General features: G+C 41.6%; 1 protein-coding gene across 1 annotated transcript in view; it reads left to right on the top strand.

The window, feature by feature from the left end:
- Positions 1–7,442, top strand: part of Fam76a (family with sequence similarity 76, member A) — a 73,267-nt gene extending 65,825 nt beyond the window's left edge. Inside the window, exons 8-9 of the mRNA XM_013032240.1 lie at positions 3,989–4,090; positions 5,174–7,442. Coding sequence (XP_012887694.1) covers positions 3,989–4,090; positions 5,174–5,260 — 189 coding nt within the window. The 3' untranslated portion in view covers positions 5,261–7,442. The remainder of the gene's footprint in view (positions 1–3,988; positions 4,091–5,173) is intronic.
- The last annotated feature ends 1,644 nt before the right edge of the window (positions 7,443–9,086 follow it).

The following is a 9,086-nucleotide window of genomic DNA, read 5'->3' as shown; positions in this document are numbered from 1 at the left end:
CTCTACCACTTGAGCCACAGTGTCACTTATAGCTTTTTCTGTTTATGTAGTACTGAGGAATCAAACCCAGGGCTTCATGCATGCTAGGCAAGCACTCTACCATTAAACCATATTCCCAGTCCAAAACTTCTGTTTTCCACAGAGAAAGAAAACAATTATTTCTTCAATTCCTAGGAGAAAAAATACCTTTACTGAATGGGAAAATGGAAAGGAAAAAATTTGAAGTACGTTTAAAGTATAAATAAAGCTGCATAAAGAACCTTGAAAGCTATTGATCAATTGGGATTGGAGGTGAGGAAAGATAAATCAGTTCTAGGCTCTGTAAGTGTGTAGGGGGAGGTGTGTTCTAGCAGGAAGGGGTGGGATTAAGGGGGAGGAAGGATAAATATGGCCAAAGTAGACTGTTTGCAAAGATGAAAATAGAGCAATGAAATCTATTAAAATTTTGTATGATTGGGTACCAGTGACTCATGCCTATAATCCTAGTTACACAGGAGGCTAAGATCTAAGAACTGCAGTTCAAATCTTACCTGGGCAGCTAAATCAAAGAGACTTATCTCCAATTAACCACCAAAAAGCCAGACCTGTAGGTATGACTCAACTGGTGGAACATAAGCCGTAAATGAAAAAGCCAAGTGCTGACACCCACATACCTCCCAAAAAAAGTTTTGGGAGGAGGCTGGGAAGATGGCTCAGAGGTAGAGCGCTTGCCTTGCATGCATGAAGCCCTGGGTTCTATTCCTCCGCATCACATAAGCAGAAAAAGCTGTAAGTGTTGCTATGGCTCAAGTGGTAGAGCACTTGCCCTGAGCTGATGAGCTGAGGGACAGTACCCAGGCCCAGAATTCAGGTCACACGACCAGCAAAAAGTTTTGGGAAGGGAAGATGGGGGTAGGAAGAATGATAAGAGGGATTGAAATTAATTGGAATATATTGTAAACACCTGTGGAAATGTGATGATAAATATCCCCTATGTAATTAATTTAACTTTATTTCTGGGGCTGGGAAGGTGGCTCAGTGGTAGAGTGCTTGCCTTGCATGCATGAGGCCCTGGGTTTGATTCCTCAGCACCACATAAGTGAAGAAAAAAGCCAGAAGTGGTGCTGTGGTTCAACTGGTAGAGCACTAGCCTTGAGCTGAAGAGCTGAGAGACAGTACCCAGGCCCCAGAGTTCAGGCCCCACAACCGACCCCCCCCCCAAAAAAAACAAACTTTAGTTTTTGCTGGTCCTGAGACTTGAACTCAAGCCTGGGCACTGTCCCAGTCCTGTCATTTTGTTCAACACTAGTGCTCTACCACTTGAGCCACCGCATCACTTTCAGCTGTTTCTGAGTAGTTTATTGGAGAGATGAGTCTCATGGACTTTCCTAACTGTGGGCTAGTGAAGAAGCTCAGTCTTCAGGTCTCAGCCTCCTGAATAACTAGGATTACAGGCATGAGCCACCAGTTGTCAGGCTCTAATTTCACTAAATAGTATCAAATGTAAAGGAAAAGACCTTAAGGCTTTTACAGGCAAAAAGGACAATTTATATGAATCTATAGGATTTGTTGTTGTTGTTTTGTCAGTCATGGGTCTTGAACTCTGGGCCTGGGTGCTGCCCCTCAGCTCTTCAGTTCAAGGCTAGTGTTCTACCACTTGAACCACAGTGCCACTTCCAGTTTTCTGGTGGTTAATTGGAGATAAGAGTCTCATGGAGGGGCTGGGAAGGTGGCTCAGTGGTAGAGTGCTTGCCTTGCATGCATGAGACCCTGGGTTCGATTCCTCAGCACCACATAAGCAAAAAGAAAAAAGCCAGAAGTGGCGCTGTGGCTCAAGTGGTAGAGTGCTAGCTTTGAGCTGAAGAGCTGAGGGACAGCGCCCAGGCTCAGAGTTCAGGCCCCACGACCAACCCCCCCCCCAAAAAAAAGAGTTTCATGGTTTCTTGCCTGGGCTGGCTTTGAACCACGATCCTCAGTTCTCAGCCTCCTGAGTAGGTACGATTACAGGCATGAGCCTGGCTTTTCTATAGAATTAGACATGGACTTCACAAATTATAAGTTTTTTTTTTTTTTGCTTTAAGTGAAAATGGAACTAAAGTTCTAGCCAAGTATTCTGCCACTTGAGGCATGCACCTAGTCATTTTGCTTTTTAGTTTACAGGGTTATACACTTTTGCTCCAGCTGGCCTCATACAGAGATCCTTCTACCTCAGTGTCCAGAATAGCTGGAATTATAGGTTGGTGCCACATCAGTCTTACTAGGATTTTAACAACTAGAATAAGAACACAAACCAAGTATATTGTGCACGACTATAATCCCAGGATTTAGGAGGCTAAGGCAGGAGAATTGAATTCCAGGACATCCTGGGCTGTATTATAGGTCCCAGGTGATTGCTAATCATTGGCTCAAAAGAAGAAAACAAGGTTCAAGGAGGAAGTGGAAAGGGGAGATATGTAACTTTAATAGAAAAGAGTAATTTGATTCAAGTATGGGGAGTGGGAGATGGGAAGGGATGGGAAGGGAAAACAAAGGAGGAGGCAACAATGCATGATAAGAAATGTATTCATTATCTTGCCCATGTAATTGTAACCCCTCTATACCATATTTTCACAATAAAAATAAATTTAAAAAACACTTGTACAATTAATATACTAACAAAAGTTCATCTGCCCATTTATTTTTTATTTTTTGGGTCCGGTCGTGGGGCCTGAACTCTGGGCCTGGGCTCTGTCCCTCAGCTCTTCAGCTCAAGGCTAGCACTCTACCACTTGAGCCACAGCAGCACTCCGCCTTTTTTTTTTTTGCTTATGTGGTGCTGAGGAATCGAACCCAGGGCCTCATGCATGCAAGGCAAGTGCTCTACTACTGAGCCAACTTCCCAGTCATCATCTGCCCATTTATATATATATATATATATATATTTTTTTTTTTTTTTTTTGTTGTTGTTGTTGGTCATAGGGCTTGAACTCTGGGCCTGGGTGCTGTCCCTCAGCTCTTCAGCTCAAGGCGAGCGCTCTACCACTTGAGCTACAGTGCCACTTCCAGTTTTCTGGTGGTTTATTGGAGATAGGAGTCTCACCGTCTCTCCTGCCAGGGCTGGCTTTGAACCGAGATCCTTAGATCTCAGCCTCCTGAGTAGCTAGGATTACAGGCGTGAGCCACCAGCGCCCGGCTGCAAACTTTTTTTTTAAAGTTCAATGCAGTGGACTTTGGTGGAACATGGCAAAAGTTCAGCTGTTACTCTTATGGCTCTTCAAACTATCCTTGTTTGTTTTTTGTTTGTTTTGTGCCAGTCGTAGGGTTTAAACTCAGAGTCTGGACACTGTTCCTGAGCTTTTGGGCTAAAGGCTAACATTCTACCACTTTGAGCAACAGATCTACTTCCAGCTTTTTAGTGGTTAATTAGTCTCACAGACTTTAGTGCCTGGATTAGCTTTGAAGCTCAGTCTTTGGATCTCAGGATTGTAGGTGGACCTAAGTTGCTAGGTTTTTTCAACAGTGAAACTTAAAAAACAAACAAACCAGGTGCCTAGCTACTCGGGAGGCTGTGATCTGAGGATCGTGGTTCAACGCCAGTCTGGGCTTCCATTCAACTCTTATCTCCAGTAAACCACCAGAAAACCAGAAGTGGCGATATGGCTCAAGTGTTAGAGCACTGACCTTGAGCTGAAGAGCTGAGGGACAGCACTCAGGCCTAAAAAAAAAAAATCCACCCCCCCCCCAAAAAAAAACCTACAACCAAAGCTGGGTGCCAGTGGCTCATGCCACCTTCCCAGCCCCTGTACAAGAACTTGGGTTCAGTCCCCTGTACCACAAAAGAAGAAACAAAGACATGTAATGATGGTTTTGTGTGATCTTCAGGAACAAATTGAATCCTTGTTGGCTTTGATGAAGGTAGGGATCTGCAGGAAAGCTTGGGCTTTCCATTTCTTGGGGGACCATTTATCTCTGCTACCAAAACATCTTTCCTCACACAAAAATTTCTTTTGTTTTGTTTTGTTCCCCTCAGATTACAGAGTTGAAGGCTGATTTTCAATACCAGGAATCTCAGATGAGGGCCAAAATGAACCAAATGGAGAAAACACACAAAGAAGTCACAGAGCAATTACAGGTAATTCTACTGGTGTACTTGGCTGATTGCATTTTATTTTATTTTTTTAAATTTATTTATTTATTTTTTATTTGTGAACATATTGTACAGAGGGGTTACAATTACATGGTGATTGCATTTTAAATAATCATCTCATGTTTCTTTTTTCTCAAAAGTTTTGGCAAATCACACCAAATCTCCCTTTTGGATATCTTTTATTACTATTTTACTCTATGATATATTCTGATCTTTTTCTCTCAAGAACCATGAAATTGGCCGAATGCCAGAGGCTCATATCTATCATCCTAGCAGCTACTCAGGAGGCTGAGATATAAGGATCATGGTTCAAAGCCAGCCTTGCAAGGAAAGTCTGTGAGACTCTTCAGTTAGCTACAAAAAAGATGAAAGTAGAGCTATGCCTCCAGTGGTAGAGCACTAGCCTTAAGCAGAAATGCTAAGGGACATTACCCATGCTCTGAGTTCAAACCTCAGGACAGACAAAAAACAACAACAACAACAAAAAACACTGGAATTAACAAATGAGTTCCTTAATTTTTTTAATATACCATGTATGATTCCAGATGTCTGAATTATAGATTCTGTTTACTGAACTCATTAAAGCATCACATGGTTGGTTTATATTGCATAAAATAACCTGTTTTACTTCTGTGTGGTGTGTGGCATTATTCAGGCTTGAACTCAGGGCCTTTCCCTCTCATTTGGCTTTTTTTTTTTTTGCTCAGGGCTGGCACTCTACCAGTCACTGCTCTACTTTCAGCCCCTTTCTGGTTAATTGGAGAGATCAGAGTCTCACTTCACAGACTTTGCTACCTGGGCTATTTTTGAACTGTGATCGTTGGATCTCAGCCTCTTGTATACCGAGTATTACAGGAAAGAGCTACCAATGCCTAGCTAAAAAGTGTCCTTTTGTTTTGGTGAGTTCCAAGAGATTGAGGCTCCTCAATTAGCCTATAGCAAATACTGTCTTCCCTGAACCAAATATGTAGCCTTAGGACTTTCTTCCTAATCTTCTGCATTGTTTGCTTTCATGTCTGCATGGAAAACCTATCCTAATCTTGACACTGATTTTTATTTTCCTTTTAGGCCAAAAACAGAGAGCTCCTGAAGCAGGCAGCTGCCTTGTCTAAGAGCAAGAAGTCTGAAAAGTCAGGCGCTATAACCTCTCCATGACAGACCATCAACAGGCTCCCTAGCAACAGCAGATGGAGTCGTCCTGGGTTGGAGACCTGGCTGTTCTCTAGAATCGCAAGCTTTCTTAAGAAATCTCTATTTTATTACAGCTATCCTTCTTTGTGCGACTGTCATGGGCTGAATGGAAACATCCGAGTTGTGCGCTGTTAATGACTGCATGCTTGAGTGTTTGGGGTTTCAAGCTCACTCTCCTCCCTACTCCCACCATGTCCTTTTCCTCTTCCCTCTGTCGATCCCTCCAGATCCCTCTACTCCTCCCTCCCACTTTTTTATTTTGATACTATTTGGTTGGTTGTGTGTGTGTGTGTGTGTGTGTGTGTGTGTGTGTGTGTGGTGGTCACTGCTCAGTGTTTTGTGCAGAGTGATGTTTTCTGTTCATCCTTGGGTCCTGCTATACCGTGGGCAAATTGTTTGCATTCATTGTGTATCACTGCCACTCTCTGAACTTTAAAAACTGCCACCTTAAGACTTGTTACAATGAGAGAGGCCTTCTCTCTCAATAAAGCTTTTGCTTCAGGGTATCTTTGGGTTTTTTTTTTCCAGGTATATTATGTATGAACTTTGTACTATGTATAGCCAGAGTTTTATTTATTTTTTAAAAAAAGAAATTTTTTCTTGCTAAAGGAATAATGGTAGCTGAGCTAGTCCTTGTAAAAGTGATGTCTCTTGAAAATAAAGTCCTATTCTCTAGCTTTTAGTAAAAGAATCAGATGGTTTCTTGTTACCTTACAGTCTTAAAACCGATCACTAAGGTGAAATATTTGATGCAGAAGTTCAGAGCTAAGTGCCTTTTGGAGAGTTTCTCGGAGGAGCATTTAAGGAGATGCTTGAGGTGGTTGCAAAGATTTGAACAGTCTGTCTTTTTAAAGTAAGGGCAGAAAGAAAGGTTGTCCAGGTTCTACTGGACACTTCCCCACCCTTTCCCTACTCCTTTATGTGATTGATTCCAAATTCTTACACTGCCACTTCTTTGGAAAAAAAATACCCTTTACTTGCTTTTATCAGTTATTATACTGGGCATTTGTCAGAAAACATTTCTTTTTTCATTAGCATATTCAAAACTGGATAATATTTGAACTCTGGAATATCGGAGGGTCAGTATGAGCTGCGTAAGTATGGCCTGTGAGTCTGATTGGGAGAATATCACTGTACCCTCTTCTCACCTCTTGCTCACTCTGGCCTGTGCACCCTTGCTTTTAATGGAAGTGTATGGAAAATCGGTGCTTCTCAGGAGCAGCACAGCCTCTGCCAGAGCATATGTACCCTGTCTTCCCTTAATGACCCAGTAGGCACATGGGAAGGAAGATAGATTTATATTTCTAGCCATACTCTTCAGGTTCCTCTATGTGATGTTTGTGAAGGAAATTGGAGGTGTGTAGTATGTGCGATGAAACAGAACAAAGCCAGTTACCTCTACATAAATATGGTGAGGGAGCAAGGTAGAATTAAGGGTAATCATTATAAGGACAGTGGACATTTGTTCTCAGTCTCTCAAAATTGTAACAGTAAATTTAACTTGTTAAAAGCAAAGTATTCTGTAATTTGTGATATGGTTCTGGAAAAAAGAGCCATGCATATAGCTGGACAGATGAGAAGTGGGTGGCTTCCTTTTCATCCAAGATACAATGGACCATGTTGCATTTTTATCAGTTTGCATCCCAGCAAGGAAAACAGTGTGAAATAGTTTTGTAACTTTTTGAACAAGAGACTTGTAGCTAAAGCTATATGTCAGATATTTTTCAGATGTATTTGACTATGGAGAAAAGATTCTGAAAGAAATGACAGTCATGGTTTTGTTCCCTTGTTTTTTATTTTAAAGACTGAGAAATTCAGATACATAAAGTTTGACAATATAAAAATGCATACATAATTTTTATACTAAATCTTTTTTTAAGGTCTTGACATTTAATATAAAGTAAATCCACACATTTTTAACTTTCCATAAGTTCTTAAAAGGGAAAGAAGAAATCTCAATTCTTAAAACTTTGATTTTTAAAAATCATGACACTGTTTTACCATGAAATTGAGTAGCTAACTTTTGGTAACACCTTTCATTTCTTTGTATGTTTGTAATAATGGACATTTTAAAACAAGAATGTTTTGGTTTGTACAGACTTTGGCAAATGTGTGTTAATAAAAATTCATATTGACTCAAGTGTAATTGAAGTATAACTGTGTTTTGTATTGTGTGTGTGTGTGGTGGGGTATTAAACCGGAAACTTTGTGCATGTCAGGCAAAGGCTCTACCATTAAGTTATACCCATAGCTCTATGTTTATTTCTAGCCTGGTCACCAATAGACATATCCCATTATCCTCTTCAATCCTGAAAACAGTTTATCTTGCTTGTAACATAACAGGAAGCTTCAAAAGTCTGAAGAGATAGCCATCCCAGGCGCTGATGATTCACATTTGTAATCCTAGCTACTCAGGAGGCTGAGATCTGAGGATCTCAGTTCAAAACCAGCCCAGGTAAGAAAGTCCATGACACTCTTATCTCCAGTTAACCACCAGAAAAACTGAAGTGGTGCTATGGCTCAAAGTAGTAGAGCACTATCCTTGAACAAAAGAGCTCAGGGACAGTACCCAGGCCCTGAGCTCAAAACCTATGACTGACAAAAAAAGAGCCTGGTACAGTTGGCTCTTAGCTATTCAGGAGGCTGAGATCACAGTTCAAAGCCAGCCTGGCAGGAAAGTCTGTGAGACTTCTCTCCAGTTAACTACCAAAAGACCAAAAATGGAGCTGTGGCACAAGTGGTAGAGCAAGCTTTGAGTGAAAAAGCTAAAGAACATCACCTAAGCCCTGGGTTCAAGCCCTAGTACCAGCACAAAAAGGAACAAATGAGGAAAGGAAGGGAAGAAAGAAAAAAATATTCTGGACTGGGAATGTGGCTTAGTGGTGGAGTGCTTACCTAGCATGCATGAAGCTCTGGGTTCGATTCCTCAGTATTACATAAACAGAAAAAGCTGGAAGTGGTGCTGTGGCTCAAGTGGTAGAGTGCTAGGCTTGAGCAAAAGAGTTCAGGGACAGTGCCCAGGCCCTGAGTTCAAGCCCCAGGACTGGCAAAAAAAAAAAGTTCTGCTTCTTAGTGTGGCTGGTATTTAGCCACATGAGTGGGCACAAGGGCCAAAATGCATTGAATGGAAGACTTCATATCTGCATTCCATTGCACATGTTATAATTTAATAAAAAATTGAGTATCAAAAAATGCTTCTGGAGCCAATGCCTGGTTTTGAGACAACTGGTAAGTCCATCTCCTGTGTATATAATTAGGACTGTATTGTTGCATATAGGGCACATACTCTGCTACTTAAGAGTTGTATCAGTTGTATGCTATTGGACAAGTACCAACAATCCCTAAGAATAGTAATTTCCTTTTTTTTTGTCCTTTTTTTTGTGAAAATACAGAGGGGTTACAATTACATGGGCAAGATAATGAGTACATTTCTTCTCAAGCATTGTAGCCTCCTTTTATTCCCCTTCCCATCCCTTCCCATCCTCTCCCCACCCCCGCCCTTTTTTTTTTAAATCAGTCATGGGGCTTGAACTCAGCTTGGGTCTTTCCTTCAGCTAGCTCCACCACTTGAGCCACTGCACCACCGCTTCCAGTTTTCTGGTGGTTTATTGGAGATAAGAGTCTCACGGGAGGCTGGGAAGGTGGCTCAGTGGTAGGGCGCTTGTCTTGCATGCCTGAGGCCCTGGGTTCGATTCCTCAGCACCACATAAGTAAAAAGAAAAAAGCCAGAAGTGGCGCTGTGGCTCAAGTGGTAGAGTGCTAGCTGAAGAGCTGAAGAGCTGAGGGACAG

This window comes from Dipodomys ordii, unplaced genomic scaffold (assembly GCF_000151885.1).
Source record: "Dipodomys ordii isolate 6190 unplaced genomic scaffold, Dord_2.0 Scaffold6, whole genome shotgun sequence".
Taxonomy (NCBI): domain Eukaryota; kingdom Metazoa; phylum Chordata; class Mammalia; order Rodentia; family Heteromyidae; genus Dipodomys; species Dipodomys ordii.
This window is presented reverse-complemented; position numbering and strand designations above follow the sequence as displayed.